General features: G+C 39.2%; 1 protein-coding gene across 1 annotated transcript in view; it reads left to right on the top strand.

Annotated features, from left to right (window-relative positions):
* Nucleotides 1-24,482, top strand: part of CPD (carboxypeptidase D) — an 84,363-nt gene that overhangs the window by 6,740 nt on the left and 53,141 nt on the right. Inside the window, exon 2 of the mRNA XM_066263126.1 lies at nucleotides 1,041-1,288. Coding sequence (XP_066119223.1) covers nucleotides 1,041-1,288 — 248 coding nt within the window. The remainder of the gene's footprint in view (nucleotides 1-1,040; nucleotides 1,289-24,482) is intronic.

Genomic DNA, 24,482 nt, shown 5'->3' with positions numbered 1-24,482 from the left:
CTCTGGGGTGTTGCTCTGTTGCAACCAGAGCCACTCCAGTGCCTGGGGCAGAGGCCAAGGAGCCATCCCCAGCGCCCGGGTCATCTTTGCTCCAATGGAGCCTCGCTGCGGGAGGGGAGGAGAGAGAGACAGAGAGGAAGGAGAGAGGGAGGGGTGGAGAAGCAGATGGGCGCTTCTCCTGTGTGCCCTGGCGGGGAATCGAACCGGGACTTCTGCACGCCAGGCCGACGCTCTACCACTGAGCCAACGGGCCAGAGCCTAAATTTCAAGTTTTTAAAATTCAAATTAATCTCAAATAACTTTAAAGAATTTTCCTATCATTAAAAAAGTACCACGGGCCAGGGCCTAAATTTCAAGTTTTTAAAATTCAAATTAATCTCAAATAACTTTAAAGAATTTTCCTATCATTAAAAAAGTGCCTAGGCCCTGGCCGGTTGGCTCAGTGGTAGAGCGTCAGCCTGGCGTGCAGAAGTCCCGGTTCGATTCCCAGCCAGGGCACACAGGAGAAGCGCCCATCTGCTTCTCCACCCCTCCCCCTCTCCTTCCTCTCTGTCTCTCTCTCCTCCCCTCCCGCAGCGAGGCTCCATTGGAGCAAAGATGACCCGGGCGCTGGGGATGGCTCCTTGGCCTCTGCCCCAGGCGCTGGAGTGGCTCTGGTTGCAACAGAGCAACACCCCAGAGGGGCGGGGAATCGCCCCCTGGTGGGCGTGCCGGGTGGATCCCGGTCCGGCGCGTATGCGAGAGTCTGTCTGACTGCCTGCCTCCCTGTTTCCAACTTCAGAAAAGTACAAAAGGAAAAAAAACCCCAAAAACAAAAAAAAACCTTGAAATTTATTAAATGATAATACTTTCTTTCCATCTTCTTTTGTTGTTGTTGTGGGTCTACTTATAACAGCTGATAGAATTGCCATCTAGGTGTTGAGAAATACTGAGTTTATTTATGAAAGATGTAAAAATTTTAAATATATGGTATTTTTTGTGGGGGGTTTTTTTTGTTTTGTTTTTTTTTAGTGATATGTGATTTGGTTTTATTTTCAAAGGTTTGTGCTTTCTGGAAATCTGCATGGTGGCTCAGTGGTGGCCAGTTATCCTTTTGATGATTCTCCAGAACATAAGGCCACTGGAATCTACAGCAGAACCTCAGATGATGAAGTATTTAAATATTTGGCAAAAGCTTATGCTTCAAATCACCCCATCATGAAAACTGGGGTTCCTCATTGTCCTGGAGAAGAAGATGAGATGTTCAAAGATGGGATCACAAATGGTGCCCATTGGTATGATGTAGAAGGTATGTAAAACACTAAATGTGCTATATTTTTCTCACTGTCCATTCAGTTTCCTTAGGTGTACTCTAAGTGAAAAAGAGAAAACTTTGAAGAAGTATAATTTTTTTAAATCTTAGTTTTATTTTGAAATTTTCAAACCCACAGTAAAATTGAAAGAAAACTACGGGAACGCCTACATAGTTTTCATTTATAATCACCAACTATTATCTTATCCCATATGTTCCAGTGCACTCTCTCCCTTCTTCCCTCCCTCCTACCCTCCTACATACTCATTCTCTTTTGTCAAACCATCCAAAAGTAGTTGCAGATTTCATGACATTATACTTCTAAGTACCTTAGCATGTATTTCCTAATACAGAAACATTCTCTTGTATAACCATATATGTACCATTACCATAACTGAGAAATCAACAATAATTCAATACTATCATCCCACATGATGTCTGTAACTCAAATTTCCTCTGTTATCCCAAAAATATTCTTCATAACTGCTCTTCCTGCATATCAGATCCAGTCAGAGTTCAAAAACTGTATTTGGTTCTTGTGGCTTTTTTTTTCTTTTTTATAGTTTCCCCAATCTAGAACAGTCATATCAACAATTCTTTTTTTTTTTTACAATTCTTTTCTTAATAATGGTGAATCCTTTGAAGAATCTAGGCCAGTTGTTCTACAGAACATCCCATGTTCTAGATTTGTCACTTTCTTTATGATAAGAGTCAGGCCAAATTTTCTAGTGAGACCATTATATAGGTCACATCACATTAGGAGGCACATTCAGTTAGGCTGCCAGTGGCCAAGTTGGACAGCTTGGTTAATGGTGATGACCACCAGTTCTCTCCATTTTATATAAAGGCACATTTTCTTTTGTATTTTAAATTGTGGTAGTACATATATACAGATACAGATATATAGATATATCAGTCATAAAATTTGCCATTTTATCATTTTTAAATGTATAGTTAAATTGCATTAATTTATTCATAGTATTGTGCAACTGTATTACTTACTGTCTATTTATAAAACTTTTTCATCACCCCACACAGAAACTCTGTAGCCATTAAATGGTAAGTCCCTATTTCCTTTTCCCCCCAGTGCTGGTAATTTTTTAAAAAATTGTTCAGTTTACAGTTGACATACAATATTGTATTAGGGCCCTGGCCGGTTGGCTCAGCGGTAGAGCATTGGCCTGGCATGCGGAAGACCCGGGTTCGATTCCCGGCCAGGGCACATAGGAGAAGCGCCCATTTGCTTCTCCACCCCCGCCCCCTCCTTCCTCTCTTGTCTCTCTCTTCCCCTCCCGCAGCCAAGGCTCCATTGGAGCAAAGATGGCCCGGGCGCTGGGGATGGCTCCTTGGCCTCTGCCCCAGGCGCTAGAGTGGCTCTGGTCGCGGCAGAGCGACGCCCCGGAGGGGCAGAGCATCGCCCCCTGGTGGGCAGAGTGGCGCCCCTGGTGGGCGTGCCGGGTGGATCCCAGTCGGGCGCATGCGGGAGTCTGTCTGACTGTCTCTCCCCGTTTCCAGCTTCAGAAAAATACAAAAAAAAAAAAAAAAAAAGTAAAAAAAAATATATTGTATTAGTTTCAGGTGTACAATATATTATATACATTTATATACTTGGTAACTTCTAATCTTTCTATTGCTATGAATTTGCCTATTCAAAACATTTCATATAACTGGAATCATGTATTTGTCCTGGGTCTGGCTCATTTCACTTGGCATAATGGTTTCAAGGTTCATCCATTTTGTAGCATGTATCAGAACTTTATTCCTTTTTATGGCTGAGAAATAGCCCATTGTGTGCATATGTATACTACATTTCCATCACCCATTCGTCTGTTGATGCACAGGGTTGTTTCCACTTTTGGCTACTGTGAATAATGTTATCAATGTTGGTGTACAAGTACCTGTTTGAGTCCTTGTTTTTAAACCTTTTGGTATATACTCAGGGGTTGAATTGCTTGCTCATATGATAATTTTATATATAAGCTTTCAAGAAACCACCAAACTATTTACCACATTGGCTGCACCATTTTATATTCCCACCAGCAATATATAAGGCTTTCAATTTCTCATGAAATGCTGTATTTAAAAGAATTGTTAAAGTAAGCTTGAGTTGTTTACCTTTTCTTTTAAATGTTATAAAAACAGCTATTGTTGATTTTAAACTTTTAATATACTTTGAATAATAACTCTTTTGTTTTTACACACAGGCTTAGACTGTTTAATTAAGAGTAATCAAAATGAACAAGTCAACCCAGGAAATGTCATCATTATAAACTTTTCTTAGAATCTGCCCACAATGAAATGCCTTAGGTCTTCCTTTTGTTTTTATTGGTAGGTAGTTACATTATAAAGTATCTTTTGGCATTTCTCTTTATGTGCCTTCACTTAAACTTTTGAATTCCTCTTTGACTTTTTAAATTGATTTTAGAAAGAGAGGAAGGGAGAAATCATTGATTTGTTGTTTCACTCATTTATGCATTTATTGGTTAATTCTTGTATGTATCCTGACCAGGGATTGAACCCGCAACCTTGGTATATCTGGATTATACTCTACCAGTGGTCCCCAATCTCTGGGCCATGGACGCTTGTCTTGGTGACATGATACATTTATCCATCCCACCCTAAAGGCCGGTCCATGAAAATATTTTCTGACATTAAACCGGTCCATGGCCCAAAAATGGTTGGGGACCACTGCTCTAAACAACTGAACTACCTGGCTAGGGCCCTCTTTCACTTTTTATAAAGTCAAGACATGTTTACCCAGATTGGGCCCTATGTGTGAGGACTCTATACTTTCTAGAGTTTTCTGACTCCCCTATAGTTTCTATTGATGTTTCTTATACAGTGTGTGGCAAAAGTAGGTTTACAGTTGTTCATGTGGAAAATAATACAATAATTAATAAATAATACAGGAATAAACTGTTTCATGAACTCAGTACTGTAAACCCACTTTTTCCCCACCCTGTATATAACACGCATCCACAAAGAGGTTTGGAATATTCAGAAGTAAAATCTTCTGCCCATAACAATTAGAGGTGATTTGAAAACCATTTAAATTTTTTATAGATAAGGGACAAACTTTAATATTTAATTCCATTTTATGAACTAATGGTTTTGTGATATGACTTATTCCATTATTTGAAATATTATTTAAAATAATGGGTTAAAATAATTTATTTTTCCTTTTTGGAGAAAGTTGTAGAAGGTTAGGAAATAATTTCTAATTAATAATTGATTAGCCTGACCAGGGGGTGGCGCAGTGGATAGAGCGTCGGACTGGGATGCTGAGGACCCAGGTTCGAGACCCCGAGGTCGCCAGCTTGAGCGCAGGCTCATCTGGTTTGAGCAAAGCTCACCAGCTTGGACCCAAGGTCACTGGCTTGAGCAAGGGGTTACTTGGTCTGCTGTAGCCCCCCGGTCAAGGCACATATGAGAAAGCAATCAATGGACAACTAAAATACCACTACGAAAAACTGATGATTGATGCTTCTCATCTCTCTCCATTTCTGTTTGTCCCTATCTATCTTTCTCTCTGACTCTGTCTCTGTAAAAAAAAAAAAATTGATTATAGGAGATAAATCTATGTTATACTACTTAAAAAATAAATGTTCTGCCTTCACTGTAAGATTTAATTAAACCAGCTAATAGATTTTCCTGATTCTTCAAACATCTAAAGAAGCTAAATTTTGATCCTGATATTGATTCTTATGAGCATCAACTTCTCTTCTCTTAGCTGAATGGTCAGATGTATTTTATATTATATTATTTCTATAATAACTAGCTTTTATCTCTTTCTTCCTTAGCAATATTGAGAAGTTTCAGTATTTTCAACAGGAAAAATTGACTGTTTATTTTATGTAGGACTGCATAAGTAAGATGTTGTAAGATGTTATGAAACTTTGTGACTAGACATGTATTCAGACCTGGATGTCTTGGAGTAATTTCACTGATGCTTTATGTGATGTTTACTTTTAGAGCTGAAAGTGAATATATTGACCTAATCCAACCTTTTTGCATTATAGAAAGTCAAGACCTGAGAGAAGAAATATTTTGTGAATAATTTGTGCAGTATTCATGTAACAAATTTTTACCGAGTACCTGCCATGTCCCATACGCTGTATTAGTTTATGGGGATACAGTAGGAGCAAAACAAACAATTCCTGCTCTCAAGGATCAGACAGTGTATTTTATAGTGTGGTTGTGAGGTCATCTGGCCTCACCATCTTTACCTTCATTGCCAGGGTTGACTCAGCATATCTAGCTGCCTATGTGGGTCAGCCTTGCTTCTCTTAACATGTCTCTCAAACCTGCAAAATCCATCTAGGGCATGGTTTTCAACCTTTTTACACTTGGGGAAAGGTGAAAATAGGAGAATTATTTTGGGGACCACTAAAGCAGACATCACTCTGAGCATAAGCAAATTTGACTAAAATCATTTAGTGTATTAATTTAACTCTCACAGACTGGCACAAAATGTCTGGCGGTCCAGTACTGGTCCTCAGACCAGTAGTTGAAAAAAACACTGATCTATGAAATGATTATTCTAATAAGACCTATGAATAGTTGTGTTCCTCCGCTAAAGCTTTTGTTGTAAGAGCCCAAGCTGAACTTATCATGGAGCAGGCCTGCTTCAATTTTTTTTTAAACCATAATGCTGACTTATATGCCTTTTGTCTACTACTTTTTTATTATGTTTTTCCTTCATGGAAGACATTATAAAAATCAGCTGATGGTTTAGTATGTTTATTCCAAAGCAAATTTAATGAAACTCAATTATAGTTTAAGTCAACTTTTAAGAATTGCCCTCTAAACTTATAACATTTTTAAGAGGCCAAGTAATCCCACTTCATTTTCTTGCAAATAGGACTCTGGAAGACAGTGTAGTGTAGTGGGTAAGAGCAAAGTTTTGGAATTCTGCTGCCTTGTGTTTAACTCCCAGCCTCTGCCATGACTAGCTGTGTGTGTGTTTGTGTGTGTGTGAGAGAATATCTTGGTCAAGTTAAATAACTTATCTAACCCTCAGTTTCCTCATATGTAAAATGAAAGTAATTATCTACCTCGTAGGATTATGAGATCCAAGTGGGAATGTAAAGCACTTACATACACTCTGGTAGAATTTAAACTTCACAAGAGCAGGGACTTAGTTTTATTCAGTTTTCTATTTCTAGCACATACAACCATTCCTAGTATATGAGAGATGAACAATAATCTCTTGAATTTTCAGGTAAATCAGTTCTTAGCATCTAAAAAAATGAATGCATAGTTATTTAAAATGTTAGAAGATCTTTAGATAATCATTCAAAAATGGCTAAAAATAGTGCTCCTAATTTTGCTCCTACTCTGAGAAAATAAGCTTATCTTACCAGTAAATCCTAGATCAGTATTTTTCAAACTTCTTTTATTGTTACCTTCAATATAAAATACCTTTCAGTTATTTATATACCTTTCATATGTGTGTACATAAAACAGAAACATTTTCATGAAACAATACTTACCTTTGCAGTATATTCTAATATTGTTTCTAGTTCCTACTATTTTATTAAACAAACAAAAAACTTGTCTCAACCCACTGATGTATAATATTTCACACCTCATTATGGATCATGACCTGCAGTTTAAATAAATTGATAAAATTGATTTATTTTCAAATTCTTAATGAAAACAAAACACCTTACAAGTTGTATATGATACTACTGTAGTTAGGCTTTTTCTTTTGTCCTATGACTAAGCCACAGATATTTATCTCTCAGATGACCTACTTTTAGGTTGCCTTTCTTATCATACGAATTAGTATTGAGATAGGAAATTGGTCAGGTCTGCGTGCTGCTGATGTGAGTTAATGCATTCTGTGATTAGTCAGCTGCCATATGGCTTTATACTTACGTCTTTTTAAATCACTTACTTGAGGCTGAGTCTTTTCAAACTAATAATTATGAATTTTTTTCTTCTCCAGAAGAAGAAAATGTTCTGTGGATTTATTAAACTTCCTTCTCATTTTATACTATAGGTGGAGAGTTATGAAATGTGACCTTATGTAATATAACTGATTCAGTTTTTTGTGAATATAAACTGATCATGTGGCAACTATTCTCTGCATAAAATGGGGTCAGACTGAGTGGCACTAATGTACTCTAAATATTGAGATATATTTAGCTTGAGGTAGATTGCTGATGGAAAAGGAAGAACACAGGGAAAATATAATTACCAAACTGTTTTGAACAGCATAAGAGGTTAGATTTGGTCCAAAAATGGAGTGAAAAGTTTATCCTTAAGCTGCATTTTTTGTGGATTTTAAATTTTTTAATTTATTTGTTTATTTACTTATTTATTTGTTTGTATTTTCTGAAGTGAGAAGTGGGGAGGCAGACAGACAGACTCTTGCATGTGCAGGACTAGGATCCACCTGGCATGCCCACCCGGGGGCAATGCTTGGCCCTTCTGGGGTGTTGCTCCGCTGCAATCAGAGCCATCCTCAACGCCCAGGCCAACTTTGCTCCAATGGAGTCTTGGCTGCGGGAGGGGAAGAGAGAGAGAGGAAGGAGAGGGGGAAGGGTGGAGAAGCAGATGGGTACTTCTCCTATGTGCCCTGGCTGGGAATCGAACCTGGGACTTCCACACACCAGGCAGATGTTCTACCTCTGAGCCAACCAGCCAGGGCCGTTAATATTAATAGTTTTTTGTGTCTCCTGCTGGAGTATGAATTCTTTGATAATAGGACAGTGTGGTGCTTTTCATTTTGATCTTATCTTTATACAAAGTGTATTGTCTAGGAAAGAGTCCCAGAGGGAGGGAGACTAAGAAGATTTTATAATTATTTGGAGTGAGGCCTTTTTTGGGGGGGGAGGATGAGGGCTTTATTTAGAGCAGTAATTTTCTTTTTCCTTTTTTTTTTGAGAGAGAGAGAGAGAGAGACAGGCAGGAAAGGAGAGAGGGAGAGAGATGAGAAGCAATGACTCATAGTAGTGGCACCTTAGTTGCTCATTGATTGCTTTCTTATATTTACCTTGACTGGGGGGCTCCAATTGAGCCAGTGACCCCTTATTCAAGCCAGCGACCATGGGGTCATATCTATGATCCCATGTTCAAGCCGGCAACCCTGCGCTGAAGCTCTTGAGTCTATGCTCAAGCTGGTGACCTCAGGGTTTCTAACCTGGGTCCTCAGCATCCCAGGCTGATGCTCTCTCTACTGCACCACTTCCTGGTCAGATTAGAGCAGCAATTTTCAAACTTTTTCATCTCATGGCACATATAAACTAAGTAAAATTCTGCAGTACACCTAAATAAATAAATAAATAAATACACACACACACACACACACACACACACACACATACATATATTTTTTGCAGATTTGACCAAAAAAAATAGGTATTGGTTTGATTCATTCACACTGAATGGCTATTGATGTGTTGGCTATTGTCATATTTTTATTTGACAGTCCAAAGGAAAAGAGGTAAGGCCCTTGACTAAATAGATATTGCATGTTTAAAATTTTTTTTGCGGCATACTAGTCTGCCTGCTGTGGCACAATGGTTAAAAATTGCTGATCTGGAGGGACACTGGGGGAATGAAAAGGGAGTATGAGATAGTATGTAAGAAATTGTGCAAGAAAAATTCAGGCTGGACCATCAGTTAGATGTTAGAAAAGTGTCAAGGAGAAATAGGACCCAAAAATATAACTTTGAGGTTTTGGACCTGGATAAATAAGAATGATAATGGAATAGGGAAAAACTAATTGGAGGAGTCATGCACACACACGTGAAAATTGGAGGTGGTACTTGATATACTAGTTATAAAGATAAAAAGATTTAGGAGTTATGAGAAATATGGAAAGCCTATGGCAGTGTATATGATTTTGAAAAATGGAATTGATATTATTTTCTGGCATAATTTACTTGCCTGGAGTCAGAAATTCAACCAGAATACACACACACACCGTTATGCACTGTATAGTGACGTTTAGGTTTGATGACAGACCACATATGTGATGGTGGTTCCATGTGATTGGAATGCAGCTAAAATAGCAATGTTGTAGCCGTTGTAGCATTGTAATGCATTACTCATGTGTTTGTGGTGAGGCTGATGTAAACAAACCTACTGCACTGCCATCTTATAAAAGTATAGCATATACAAGTATGGACAGTATGTAATACTTGATAAGGATAACAAATGACTGTGCTACTGGTTTATTTATTTACTACACTATACTTTTTACTTTTAGAGTGTACTCTTTCTACTTATAAAAAAGTTTGCTGTAAAACAGTGTGCCTTGTTATACTGGCAGCAGCCTCATACATCACCTGTTTACTAAGTCTCTGGGTTGCATCATTTTCTCTTGTGCTTGATTTAATCTCATGTTTTGTGTAGTAGCACTCTATACAGGTTTGTAGCCTAGGAGGAATAGGCTGTACCATATAGCCTAGGTGTGTAGTAAACTAGACCAGTGGTTTTCAACCTTTTTGCACTGGGGGACTGGTGAAAATAGGAGAATTACTTTGGGTACCGCTAAGGCAGAAAACACCCAGAGTGTCAGCAAATTTGACTAAGATCATTGGGTCTGTAATCTTCATACAACATCAGGGTGGTTAACTCTTTCACAGATCAGCACAAAATTTCTGACAACTGGTCCACAGACTGGCGGATGAAAACATTAGACTATCTAGATTTGTGTAAGTGCATTCTGTGATATTCATACAATGACAAAATCACCTAACAATGCATTTCTCTGAATCTATACCTGTCATTAAACAGCACATGACTATATATCTCTATCTATCTGAGAGTTTATATATATGTGTATGTGTATATACAGATGGATGCTTTTTATCTCTAAAGCTGTTGGAGGTAAATGCACTTCTGGCATTTAATAGTGGGATATTTTCTTTAAAGAATGCTGATAGTGCCTGACCTGTGGTGGCTCAGTGGATAAAGCGTCAACCTGGAAACGCTGAGGTTGCCGGTTCAAAACCCTGGGCTTGCCTGGTCAAGGCACATATGGGAATTGATGCTTCCCGCTCCTCCCCCCTTCTCTCTCTCCCCTCTCTATAATGAATAAATAAAATCTAAAAAAAAAAAAAAGTTTTGCCAATATTAAGTTTAAAAAAAAAAGAATGCTGATAGTTCAGATATTTTCAACCTATTGTTCATGTTTTAAGATTACTATTGAGGTTCTGGCCATTTGGGTCAGAGGTACAGCACCACCTGGCGTGTGGTTGTCCTGGGTTTGATGCCCAGTCAGAGAACACAGGAGAGGCTTCTCCACTTTTCCCTCTCCCCCTTTCTCTCTCTCTCTCTCTCTCTCTCTCTCTCTCTCTCTTCCTCTCCTGCAGCCATGGCTCAATTGGTTCAAGGGAGTTGGCCTCAGGCTCTAAAGATGCCTCAGGTACTAAAAATAGCTCAGTTGCCAAGCAGTGTCCCAGATGGGTAGAGCATCATTCTGTAAGGGGCTTGTCAGGTGAAACCTGTCCAGGTGCATGGGGCAGTCTGCCTCCCCTCCTCTCACTGAAAACAAAAACAAAACAAAACAAAAAACTACTATTAATCAAATGTGCATTAATAAAGTATATTTGGTCTTATCTGATCTCATACATTAAGGAGCTGATTGAATCTCATGTTTTCTTTTTCTCTCATTTAATCCGAGTGCCACCTAATTTCAAAGCCAAGACAATATTTAAACAGAATACTTGCTTTTATTTGAGTCATAAGTTTGCTTTAGTACACTGAAATATAGCCTAGTATAAAATCTGACCTCTCTGACCAGTGCAATTGTGTATTTTGGGTTTTTTTATTATTTATTTTTATTTTTTATTTTATTTATTTTATTTTTTTGTATTTTTCTGAAGCTGGAAACGGGGAGAGACAGTCAGACATGCACCCGACTGGGATCCACCCGGCACGCCCACCAGGGGGCGATGCTCTGCCCCTCCGGGGCATCGCTTTGTTGCGACCAGAGCCACTCTAGCGCTTGGGGCAGAGGCCAAGGAGCCATCCCCAGCGCCCGGGCCAACTTTGCTCCAATGGAGCCTCAGCTGTGGGAAGGGAAGAGAGAGACAGAGAGGAAGGAGAGGGGGAGGGGAGGAGAAGCAGATGGGCGCTTCTCCTGTGTGCCCTGGCCAGGAATCGAACCCGGGACTTCTGCACGCCAGGCCGACGCTCTACCACTGAGCCAACCGGCCAGGGCCGCAATTGTGTATTTTGTAAGATCATCTTAAGACTTGCATGAAAGTAAGATTTATATGAAAGATTGAGAACCAAACACTTAACACTGTTTTAGGATTTGGTCCCTAAATCTTCAGATATGGTATCTAAAATTTAGATATGCTTCCCCACTCTCTTTTTTCTATTTAACTCAGTGGTAGAAAATTGGAAAGCACTTTTTTTTTTTTAAATAACAAAGGTTCAGACAGCTGTGTGTGAGAGAGTGTTGACTTAGTTAGATAAAACTGAAAACAGATGCAGGACTGAGTAATTTAGTTTAACTTTGTAGAATCATATCACTAGCAAATATATATTCAATGGGAGTGGTGAAGGAAGTAGATTTTCATAAGATAAGTTTCTCAGACTACAAAGACCAAATTCAGTTAAGATTTGGTCAAAATCAAGTTGAATTTAAAGACCAAGAATATGGGAAATCTTTTTTTTCAAGGGCAGCCTCTATTTTTTCCATTTATCTGACCCACGTGTTACACTTAAAAATTTTTACGAACATCATGCTAATTAGCGTTTTAAAATATCTCAAGGAGTACAAAATCATTACTTAGTAACTCATTTATTATGTTTACAAAACCCAAAGTTGTCCTTTAGTTTTATTAAAGAACTAACAGTAAGCTTCAATTTAAATATATAATGGAGCCCTGGCCGGTTGGCTCAGTGGTAGAGCGTCGGCCTAGCGTGCGGAGGACCCGGGTTCGATTCCCGGCCAGGGCACACAGGAGAAGCGCCCATTTGCTTCTCCACCCCTCCGCAGCGCTTTCCCTCTCTGTCTCTCTCTTCCCCTCCCGCAGCCAAGGCTCCATTGGAGCAAAGATGGCCCGGGCGCTGGGGATGGCTCTGTGGCCTATGCCCCAGGCGCTAGAGTGGCTCTGGTCGCAACATGGCCACGCCCAGGATGGGCAGAGCATCGCCCCCTGGTGGGCAGAGCGTTGCCCCTGGTGGGCGTGCCGGGTGGATCCCGGTCGGGCGCATGCGGGAGTCTGTCTGACTGTCTCTCCCTGTTTCTAGCTTCAGAAAAATGGAAAAAATAAATAAATAAATAAATATATAATGGAAATTGCCTATTTGTATTCCTATACTAGAAAATGCTTCTAATGAAAAAAAAAAAATACATGGCAGTGTTTTTCTCTGAAAGATTTATAGGATTCTTGTTTGATACTTTATAGTTGGCTTATTGAGGCAAGTTAAAGAAAAACTTGCTATATTTATCTTAGTACTGAAGCATTGATTATATTTTTTTCAATTTCAGCTTAAAACATAGGAGTGAATCATAAGTACCACCTTTGAATGAAGAATTGAATGTATTTAAGTCTTCCCCTCCCTTAAAGCTAGCTAGATCTCTTGTGAAAACATTAATAGGGACTGGTTCCATGATAAAGAGGAATGGGATCATTTTTTTTTCTTTTCTTTTCTTTTTAGCAAGAGGGAGAGGGACAGAGATGGGAAGCATCAATTTTTTGTTGCAGCACCTTAGTTGTTCATTAATTGCTTTCTCATATATGCGTTGACCAAGGGTCTATAGCAGTGCAAGTGACCCCTGCTCAAGCCAGCAACCTTGGGCTTCAAGCCAGCGACTTTTGGGCTCAAGACAGCAACCATAGGGTCATGTCCGTGATCCTGTGCTCACACTGTTAGCCTTTGCTCAAGCTGGATGAGCTGGTGGGTTTATGCTCAAGCTGGTAATCTTGGGGTTTCAAATCTGGCTCCTCTGCATCCCAGTTGGATGCTCTATTCATTGCACCACCACCAGGCCAGGCGGAATGGATTATCTTAATGCAGTTGAAGACTAATTGTGGGACAAATGGATTGAAGCAGTTTAATGAGTATGAGTAGATCCTTTGATCAGAAGATTTTGTAATGTATAACAGTATTGATCACAATTTGTTATACAATTGCACAAATTCCTAATGGTTAATAATTTGGCCTTGTTTTTTGACATTGATGAAATAGTCTTGTTCTTGGATATTGACAAAAGAATGAAAGCATTGTAGGTTCTTTCTATTTATTTATTTATTTATTTTTGTTTGTTGGGCCCTGGCCAGTTGGCTCAGTAGTAGAGCATCAGCCCTGTTTGTGAAAGTCCCAGGTTTGATTCATGGTCAGGACACACAGGAGAAGTGACCATCTGCTTCTCTCCCCCTCATCCTCCCACTTCTCTCTCTCTCTTTCTTTCTCCCCCCCCCCCCCATAGCTATGGCTCGAATGGTTCTAGCAAATTGGCCCTGGGCACTGAGGATGGCTCCATAGCCTCGCCTCAGGTGCTAAAATAGCTTGGTTGCCAAGCAATGGAGCAGCAACCCCAGATAGGCAGAGCATTGACAGGTAGGGGGCTTGCCAGATGGATCCTGGTCGGGGTGCATGCAGGAGGCTGTCTGTCTGCCTCCCTGCCTCTCACTTAATAAAAACTAAATTAAAAAATAAGATTTTATTTATTGATTTTATGGGGGTGGGGGTGGACCAAGAAATATTAACTCATAGTTGCTTCACTGTAGCTGCTCATTGCTTGCTTGTCTGTGCCTTGACTGTGCAAACTCGGGTTTCAAACTAGCGACCGCAGCATTCCAAGTCAATGCTTTATCTATCCACTGTACCACCACAGGCCAGGCCAGTGTAGGTTTCACAGTACATTGCATTTCATTTTTTCTGAGCATACAAACTCTGGATTGGTAGCAAAGTTTAAAAGCAAATTTATGACTTTTGTCTTTTTTTGGGGGGGGGCAACTTCTCTTGTAAATATAGGAAATAGTCTAAATCAGTGGTTTTCAAACTGAGGTATATATATATGGGGAGGTGGAAGAAACCAGTTAATTTGGATAATGTTAAGGAAATATGATAAATTTGCAGATCTTCCATACCTACTCTTCCCTAAAATTGGACTTCCTAGGAAAGATACTTGTTGTAGAGGTTCAATCTCATTTTCTCCCACTTTCAGGGCACCAAAACAAAAGGGGCAATTTGATAACTACTTTAATAATATCATAAATTTCTCACTAAAAGATATGTATCCAGTAATTATTACCTGTTATGTTTATTATTTATCAAAATTTAATAACACTATGTCTTTATGATAAAATGTATACCAGTAGTTAATTGTAATAATTCAATCTAGAAGACAGCATTTACTACTTAGGCCATTAAGGTCATTGAAAAGTAAGAAAAATTTAAATAATACATATATACAATATTATAAGATGATGAATGAGAGACTTTCAAGAATACAAGTATATTGTATTCAAATAACTATTTGGGGAGGAAGTGGAATGGAAATAAAAGTTCAAGGAAAAAAAGGCAGATGTAAAATTTCTATAGTTAGAGTGTGTTTATGCAAGTTTTAAAAAATTTATTAGGCCCTGGCCGGTTGGCTCAGCGGTAGAGCGTCGGCCTAGCGTGCGGAGGACCCGGGTTCGATTCCCGGCCAGGGCACACAGGAGAAGCGCCCATTTGCTTCTCCACCCCTCCGCCGCGCTTTCCTCTCTGTCTCTCTCTTCCCCTCCCGCAGCCAAGGCTCCATTGGAGCAAAGATGGCCCGGGCGCTGGGGATGGCTCTGTGGCCTCTACCTCAGGCGCTGGAGTGGCTCTGGTCGCGACATGGCGACGCCCAGGATGGGCAGAGCATCGCCCCCTGGTGGGCAGAGCGTCGCCCCTGGTGGGCGTGCCGGGTGGATCCCAGTCGGGCGCATGCGGGAGTCTGTCTGACTGTCTTTCCCCGTTTCCAGCTTCAGAAAAATGAAAAAAAAAAAAAGAAAAAAAAAATTTATTTTTAGGCCCTGGCTGGTGGCTCAGTGGTAGAGCGTCGGCCTGGCTGCAGGAGTCCCGGGTTCAATTCCCGGCCAGGGCACACAGGAGAAGCGCCCATCTGCTTCTCCACCCCTCCCCCTCTCCTTCCTATCTGTCTCTCTCTTCCCCTCCTGCAGCCAAGGCTCCATTGGAGCAAAGTTGGCCCGGGTGCTGAGGATGGCTCCATGGCCTCTGCCTCAGGTGGTAGAATGGCTCTGGTTGCAACAGAGCAATGCCCCAGATGGGCAAAGCATCGCCCCCTGGTGGGCATGCCGGGTGGATCCCAGTCAGGCACATGTGGGAGTCTGTCTGACTGCCTCCCCGTTTCCAACTTCAGAAAAATACAAAAAATAAAAATAAATAAATAAATAAAAATTTATTTTTAAAGCATTTATTTATTGATTTTATTGAGAGAGTAAGGGAAAGAGAGAGGAACATTGATCTGTTCCTGTATGTGCCCTGACCCAGGATTGAAACATCAGTCTCTGCGCTTTGGGACGATGTTCTACCCAATCAAGCTATCCAGCCAAAGCAATGTTTGGACAAGTTTTAAATAGTTGACTATAGAGAATCAAATCTATAGAATTTTTATTTATTTGAATACATCTAAAATAATGTAAGCTTTATTTAAAAATATAAAAATTTACATTTTGCAGGAAGTATTAAAATATGCTTTTGCAACTATTCAAACTTAAGATGAAAACTTACATATAAGCTTAAAATGTATGAAATGTTGCATAATTTTTCAAAATTATTTTATCTTTATTTTTTTGAGAAAAGGAAGGGAGAGAAAGAGAGACAAGAACATGGAGCTGCTCCTGTATGTGCCCTGACCGGGGGAATCAAACCAAACCACAATCTCTGTGCTCCAGGATGACACTCCAGACTATCCGGCCAGGGCTTAATTTCTGTTGACTTTTAGAGAAACAGAGAGAGGAGGGAGAAAAAGAGAAGGGGGGAACGGAAGGATTTGTTGTTACACTCAGTTGTGCATTTTTTTTATTCCTTCCCATGTGTGCCCTGATAAGGGATCGAACCCGCAACCTTGTTGTTTCGGGTTGATGCTCTTTTTTTTAAAATTATTAATTTTAATAGGGTGACATTGATAAATCAGGGTATATATGTTTAGAGAAAACATCTCCAGGTTTATTTTGACATTTGATTATGTTGCATTCCCATCACCCAACAGGTTGATGCTCTTAACCAACTGAGCAAACTGGCCAGGGCCTCAAAATTATTTTAGTATGCATAAAAAGGTTTGGAGCCTAACCAGGCGGTGGCGCAGTGGATAGAGTGTTGGACTGGGATGCAGAGGACCCAGGTTCGAGACCCCGAGGTCGCCAACTTGAGCGTTGGCTCATCTGGTTTGAGCAAGAGCCCACCAGCTTGAACCCAATGTCACTGGCCTCCAGCAAAGGGGTTACTCGGTCTGCTGGAGGCCCACAGTCAAGGTGCATATGAGAGAGCAATCAATGAACAGCTAAGGTGTTGCAACGCACAATGAAAAACTAATGATTGATGCTTCTCATCTCTCTCCGTTCCTGTCTGTCCCTGTCTATCCCTCTCTCTGACACTCTCTCTCTCTCTCTCTCTCTCTCTGTAAAAAATAAATAAATAAATAAAAATTAAAAAATAAATAAATAAAAAGGTTTGGAGGTAATTGGTTTAGATAGCTCTCTGAGAGAGACTAATAGATATTAGGGGCTTGCTTATTTATGATTGTTAATAAGTAAAATATATAACAGATTATACTTTTTAGTAAAGTGCTTCTTGCTTTGAGGTATGCCTATAATATTTACCTCCTAAATTTGAGTAGATAAAGATGTTCTGAAATCTGACATTTCATTCTTTAGTCTATGTTGAGCCACATGACTTATCAGTCAAAAAAAATAAACAAATGTAGTATTAGGTAACTGAATCTGTCAGTAGTACAGCTGTCAGTTATGTCAGGCCTATCTACAGACTTGAGGTGGTTCTCAGTTTCAGTGAACTCTAACTTTGAGTAAGTTGGTTTTCTGTTAAGGAAAAAATCAAGACAACAAATTTGAACTAGCTACTTAGTTAAGGTCACTTATTATACAGTCTTTGACATTTAGTATTGGAAAAATAAATGTTAAGTTGAACACAGATAGCAAATAATGCCTATTTGTGGCATCTCACAAAAAATTCTTGAAGTATTTATAACTCAGTTAATATCCTCATTTGTTTCCAGTTTTTTGGTTTTGTTTTGTTTTGTTTGTTTTCTGAAGCTGGAAACGGGGAGGCAGTCAGACAGACTCCCGCATGCGCCCGACCGGGATCCACCCGGCATGCCCACCAGGGGGCGATGCTCTGCCCCTCTGGGGCCTCGCTCTGTCGCAACCAGAGCCATTCTAGCACCTGAGGCAGAGGCCATGGAGCCATCCTCAGCACCCGGGCCAACTTTGCTCCAGTGGAGCCTCGCTGCGGGAGGAGAAGAGAGAGACAGAGAGGAAGAAGAGGGGGAGGGGTGGAGAAGCAGATGGGCGCTTCTCCTATGTGCCCTGGCCGGGAATCGAACCCTGGTCCCCTGCACGCCAGGCCGACGCTCTACCACTGAGCCAACCGGCCAGGGCCACTTAATTTTTTTTTAAGTTATTTTTAAACTAAAACTTGAAATTGGTGAATAAAAATTTTTTGACATTCTAAAGTCCTAGCTTGATTGTTTTTGTCTTGTGAGGTAAAAGTTTGCTATTCTTCTGACATTGATTGACTCCTTTGAGTTTAGAAACAGATATATATCACAACTCACTAAGTGCCATCTGGGAATATATTATTATTGGCTCAGAGGAAATGTGCTTTACTTTTATATTTCATCAAGAGAAGCTATTTTGTAGATAGTTTTCTGTTACTGATTTCTGTGTAATTCCATCATGTCAAAGAATATATTTTATATTATTTCATTTCTTTTAAATTTGTTAAGTTTTATGACCCAGGATATAGTCTGTTTTGGTGAAGTTCTGTGGGTACTTGAAAAGAATGTACCATATATTCTGCTGTTGTATGGTAGGATATACTATGAATGTCGTTTAGATTTAGTTAGTTGATGGTGTTTTTAAATTCTTTATCCTTTGCTTTTTCTCAGTCTGCTTGTTTTGTTGATTACTGAGAGGAATGTGAAGTGTACGACCATAATTGTGGGTTTGTTCATTTTTCCTTTTAGAACTATCAGTTTTTGTTTAATGTACTTTGTAGTTCTGTTGTTTGGTGCCCCATTAGGACTGTTATATATCATCTTGGCGAATCGACCTTTTTATCATTATGTAATTTTCCTCTCTATCCCTGCCATTTTTCCTTGCTTTGAAGTTTACTTTATCTGATATTAATAAACCCATTCCTTCTTTCTTTTGATTTGTGTTTGCATGGTATATCTTTTTTTCATTCTTTTACTTTTTATTTACCAATACTTTTGTACTTAAAATGAGTTTCTTATAGATAGCAAGGATCTTGTTTTTTAATTGTTTGACAATTTCTTTTAGTTGGTGTAAATATTTGCACCGTTTACATTGAATGTAATTATCAGTATGGTTAGATTTAGCTCTGCCGTTTTATTATTTTTTTGTTTATGTCTTTTTCATTTCATTGCTTCCTATTTCCTGCTTCTATTGGATTGCTTGAATGTTTAGTAATTTATTTTTTCTATAGTGTTTTTACTACTGTATATCTCTTTGTAGAGTTTGATTTGGTAGTTGTTCTAGGAATTACAGTTTACTTACTTAACTTTTCACAGTTCTGCCTAGAATTATTGTTTTACCATTTCAAGATGAATGGATAAATCTGACCTCCACCCTTGACCTCTCCCCTTAATGTTGTAGTTGTCACATGTATTATGTATATATACATTGAAAACATTGCCAGATAGTGTTATGTTTTCATCATCATACATATTTTAAAGACTTTAAGAGGAGAAAATATTTATCATTCCTTTTTTTTATTATTGAAGTTCCAAGTTTTTCTCTGGTATTATTTCTCTTCTGCCTGAAGAACATTCTTTAGCATTTCTTTTAAAGCAAGTCTGTGGCAGATTCTTATAATTTTACTTCACTGAGAATGTATTTTTGCCTTTATCCCTGAAGAATATTTTCACCGAGTATAAAACTCGGTTCTTCTGACTGCCTCCCTGCTTCTAACTTTGGAAAAATACAAACCCACACCCCTCCCAAAAAAACTCGATTCTGCCTGAACAGGCAGTGGGTTGCTCAGTGGATAGAGCATTAGCCTACGACGCAGAGGACCCCGGTTCAAAACCCTGAGGTCACTGGCTTGAGCCCGGGCTCACCAGCTTGAGCTCAGGGTTGCTGGCTTGAGCCCAAGGTCGGTGACTTGAGCAAGGGGTTACTGACTCAGTTGGAGCCCCCCCAGTCAAGGCACATATAAGAAAGCAATTAATGAACAACTAAGGTGCCACAACGAAAGGTTTATGCTTCTCATCTGTCTGTCTGTCTGTCCCTATCTGTTCCTCTCTCTGTCTCTCTCACTAAAAATAAATAAGTAAATAAATAAATAAAACTCAGTTCTGAGTTGCCGATTCTGATTCTTTTTTTTTTTCTTTTTTTAAACGTTTTGTGCTTTCTGGCCTCTTTGGCCTCAGATGAGAATTTCACAGTCATTTAAATTGTTGGTCCCCTACACAAACATACTATTTTTTCTCTACTTTTAAGATATTTTAAGAATTTTATTCATTTTAGGCCCTGGTAGTTTGGCTCAACAGTAGAGTGTCAGCCCAGAATGTGGAAGTTCTGGGTTCGATTCTCAGTCAGGGCACACAGGAGAAGTCTATATCTCTTTCTCTAACCCGCTCCCCTCATTCCCCTGCCTCCCAGCCATAGCTCATTAGAGTAAGTTGGCCCCAGGCGCTAAGGATGGCACCAAGGCCTTGCCTCAGGCTCTAAAATAGTTCAGTTGCCAAGCAACGGAGCAACAGTTCCAGATGGGCAGAGCATCGCCTGGTAGGGGCTTGCTGGGTGGATCCCAGTTGGGGCACAACCAGGAGTCTGTCTCTCTGCCTCCCTGCCTCTCACTTAAAAAAAAAAAAAGACTTTATTCATTTTAGAGAGGAGAGAGAGAGAGAGAAAGAAAGAGAGAAGGGGGGAGGAGCAGGAAGCATCAACTCTCATATGTGTCTTGACCTGGCAAGCCCAGGGTTTTGAACCAGAGACCTCAGCATTCCAGGTCATTGCTTTATCTGCTGCACCACCACAGATCAGGCAACTTTTAAGATTTTTTTTCCCTCTTTATCTTTAGTTTTCAAAATTTGTGAAGTATCTAGGCATGAATTTGAGTTTATTCTGTTTAAGATTTTCTGAGTTAACTTGAAATGTTACTTTATATCTTTTGGGCATTCTCAGCGGTTATTTCTTCAACTTTTTTTTTTTCATGGTGAACTTTTTTTCTCTCCTTCCAAGACTAATGACGAGCATGTTAGACCTTTGGTACTATCCCTAAAGCTATGTTTAAAAAAAAAATCTTTTTTTTTCTTCTTATCTGTTGTTCAGATTGGGTAATTTCTACTTACCTATCTTCAAGTTAACTCATTTTTCCTCTTGTCGTTTCCATTTCTTTTTTTAAATTTTTTAAAATTTTTATTTATTTTATTTTTTGCAGGGACAGAGAGAGAGTCAGAGAGAGGGATAGATAGGGACAGACAGACAAGAATGAAGAGAGATGAGAAGCATCAATCATCAGTTTTTCGGTGCGACACTGTAGTTGTTCATTGATTGCTTTCTCATATGTGCCATGACCGTGGGCCTTCAGCAGACTGAGTAACCCCCTGCTCGAGCCAGTGACCTTGGGTCCATGCTAGTGAGCTTTTTTGCTCAAGCCAGAAGAGCCCACGCTCAAGCTGGCTATCCTAGGGTCTCGAACCTAGGTCCTTCCGCATCCCAGTCCGACGCTCTATCCACTGCGCCACCGCCTGGTCAGGCCATTTCCATTTCTCTGTTGAACTCATCCAGTAAATTTTAAAATTTTGGTTATTGTATTTTCATTTCTGAAATTTCCATTTTGTTCTTTTTTTATGTCTTCTTTCTTTTATTTTATTTCAAGAATGTCTAATCTTCCTTAGAGCATTGCTATCTTAATTGCTTTAAGATTAGTCTGATAATTTCAATATCTGTGTCACCTTGGGGTTGGTATCTATTGATTATTTTTTCCTTGTAAGTTGTTGACATTTTTATGGTTCTTTGAATGTCAGATATTTTGGATTATATGCTAGGCATTTTGAATCTTATGAGATCTGAGCCTTGTTTAAATATTATTAAAAATAGTAAATTTGTTATGTTAGTTCTAGCAGTGAATGGCTCTGTTAGGTTTTGCAAGTCTTGACTCACCTGTGGGCTGTGATTCCAATATCAGTTCAATTTTCAAAGCTTTTGCACTGCCTATTCAGATCTGTCCTGTGTGTGCACCACCCAGGGACCAGTCTGGCACATTGGCAGTGGTCTGTTCTGTAGTTCACTGCTTTTGATAGGCTGTTTAGAGTCAGACCCACACATGTGCATTTCAGGGTTGAGCCCAAGGACTTCATAGAAAATTTTATGGGACTCCTTTCTTTTTCTTTCTTTCTTTCTTTATTTTAATTTATTTTAATTTATTATGTTTACATAGATTCAAGTGTCCCACTGAATATATCTCCCCCATCCCCTTGTTCTCCTCAAAAACCCCTTGCCCTTTCCCTCCAACTCCTTCCCCCCTTGCCTCCAGAATTTACTGTCCTGCTCTCTATAATGCTGTGTTATGTATATATAATTTCACCAATCTCTTTCCCTTCTCTGATCCCACCCTCTCCTCCCCTTTCTCTCTGACTGCTTTCCCTCTGGACCCTTTGATCCCGCCTCTGCCTCTATTCCATGCCTCAGTTCATATTGTTCATTAGATTCATCAAATTAGTAAGGTCAGATGATAGTTTTCTTTCTCTGCCTGGCTTATTTCACTTAGCATAATAGTTTCCAGGTCCATCCATGTTGTCGCAAAAGGTAAGATTTCCTTCTTTTTCATGGCCGTGTAGTATTCCATTGTGTATACGTACCACAGCTTTTTTTATCCACTCTTCTACTTATGGACACTTGGGCTATTCCCAGATCTTGGCTATTGTAAAAAATGCTGCAATAAGCATGGGGGTGCATTTCTTCTTTTGAATCAGTGATTTGGTATTCTTAGGATATATTCCTAAAAGTGGGATGGCTGGGTCAAAAGGCAGTTCTATTTTTAATTTTTTGAGGAATCTCCATACTGTTTTTCACAGTGGCTGTACCAGTCTGCATTCCCACCAGCAGTGCGGGAGGGTTCCCTTTTCTCCACATCCTCGCCAGCATTTATTATGTGTTGTTTTTTTAATAAGTGCCATTCTGACAGGTGTGAGGTGGTATCTCATTGTGGTTTTAATTTGCACTTCTCTAATGATTAATTAGTGATGTTGAACATTTTTTCATCTGCCTACTGGCTATCTGTATGTCCTCTTTATTCATTTCTTTTGCCCATTTTTGATTGGATTGTTTACCTTCCTGGTGTTTTATAAGTTCTTTATAAATTTTGGTTATTAACCCCTTATCGTATTGTGAATATGTTCTCCCATTGTGTGGTTTGTCTTTTTATTTTGTTCATATTGTCTTTAGCTGTGCAAAAGCTTTTTAGTTTGATATAGTCCCATTTGTTCATACTGTCCTTTATTTCACTTGCCTGTGGAGATAAATCAGCAAATATTAATATATTGCTGTGAGAGATGTTGGAGAGCTTACTGCCTATGTTTTCTTCCAAGGTGATTATGGTTTCACGACTTACATTAAGTCTTTTATTCATTTTGAGTTTATTTTTGTGAATGGTTTAAATTGGTGGTTTTGTTTCATTTTTCTGCAGGTAGCTGTCCAATGTTCCCAACACCATTTGTTAAAGAGACTGTCTTTACTCCATTGTATGCACTTACCTTCTTTGTCAAATATCAATTGTCCATATAGGTGTGGGTTTATTTCTGGGCTCTATGTTCTGTCCTATTGATCTATATGCCTGTTCTTATGCCAGTACCAAGCTGTTTTGAGTACAAGGGCCTTGTAGTATAATTTGATATTAGGAAGTGTGATACCACCCACTTTATTCTTCTTTTTCAAGATTGCTTAGACTATTCTTGTTCTTTTTTGGTTCCATATAAATTTTTGGAATATGTGTTCTATATCTTTGAAGTAAGTCATTGGTATTTTAATAGGAATTGCATTGAATTTATAAATTGCTTTGGGTAATATAGACATTTTAATGATGTTTATTATTCCTATCCATGAACACAGTATATACTTCCACTTGTTTATATATTTTTTGATTTCTTGTATCAGTGTTTTATAATTTTCCGAATATAAGTCTTTAACCTTTTTTGGTTAAATTGACTCCTAGGTACTTTATTTTTTTTTGTTGCAACAGGGCAGGGGTAATCAACCTTTTTATACCTACCGCCCACTTTTGTATCTCTGTTAGTAGTAAAATTTTCTAACCGCCCACCAGTTCCACAGTAATGGTGATTTATAAAGTAGGAAAGTAACTTTACTTTATAAAATGTATAAAGCAGAGTTACAGCAAGTTAAAACATATAATAATAATTACTTACCAAGTACTTTATGTCAGATTTTCGTTAAGTTTGGCAGAATAAATTTTTATAAAACAACTTAATATAGTTAAATCTATCTTTTTATTTATACTTTGGTTTCTCCACTACCGCCTATTATGAAAGCTGGAATGCCCACTAGTGGGCGGTAGGGACCAGGCTGACTACCACTGGTGAAGGGGGTTGTTTTCTTAATTTCTCTTTCAGACAGTTCATTGTTGGTGTATAAAAATGCCTTTGATTTCTGAATATTAATTTTATATCCTGCCAACTTGCTGAATTGATTTATCAGGTCCAATAGTTTTTTGACTGAGACTGTCGGGTTTTCTTTGTACAGTATCATATCATCAGCAAGTAATGATAGTTTTACTTCTTCTTTTCCAATTTGGATACCTTTTATTTCTTCTTGTCTGATTTGCTGTGGCTAGGACTTCCAGAACTATATTGAATAAGAGTGAAAGGGGAACCCCTGCCTTGTTCCTGATCCTAAGGGAGTTGCTTTTAATTTTTGCCCGTCAAGTATGATGTTGGCTGTGGGTTTGTCATAGATGGCCTTTATCATATTGAGGTAAGTTCCCTATATTCCCACTTTGCTGAGAG

The sequence above is a fragment of the Saccopteryx bilineata genome, chromosome 2 (assembly GCF_036850765.1).
Source record: "Saccopteryx bilineata isolate mSacBil1 chromosome 2, mSacBil1_pri_phased_curated, whole genome shotgun sequence".
Taxonomy (NCBI): Eukaryota; Metazoa; Chordata; class Mammalia; order Chiroptera; family Emballonuridae; genus Saccopteryx; species Saccopteryx bilineata.
The sequence above is the reverse complement of the archived record's forward strand: the minus strand, read 5'-3'. Positions and strand labels throughout refer to the sequence as shown.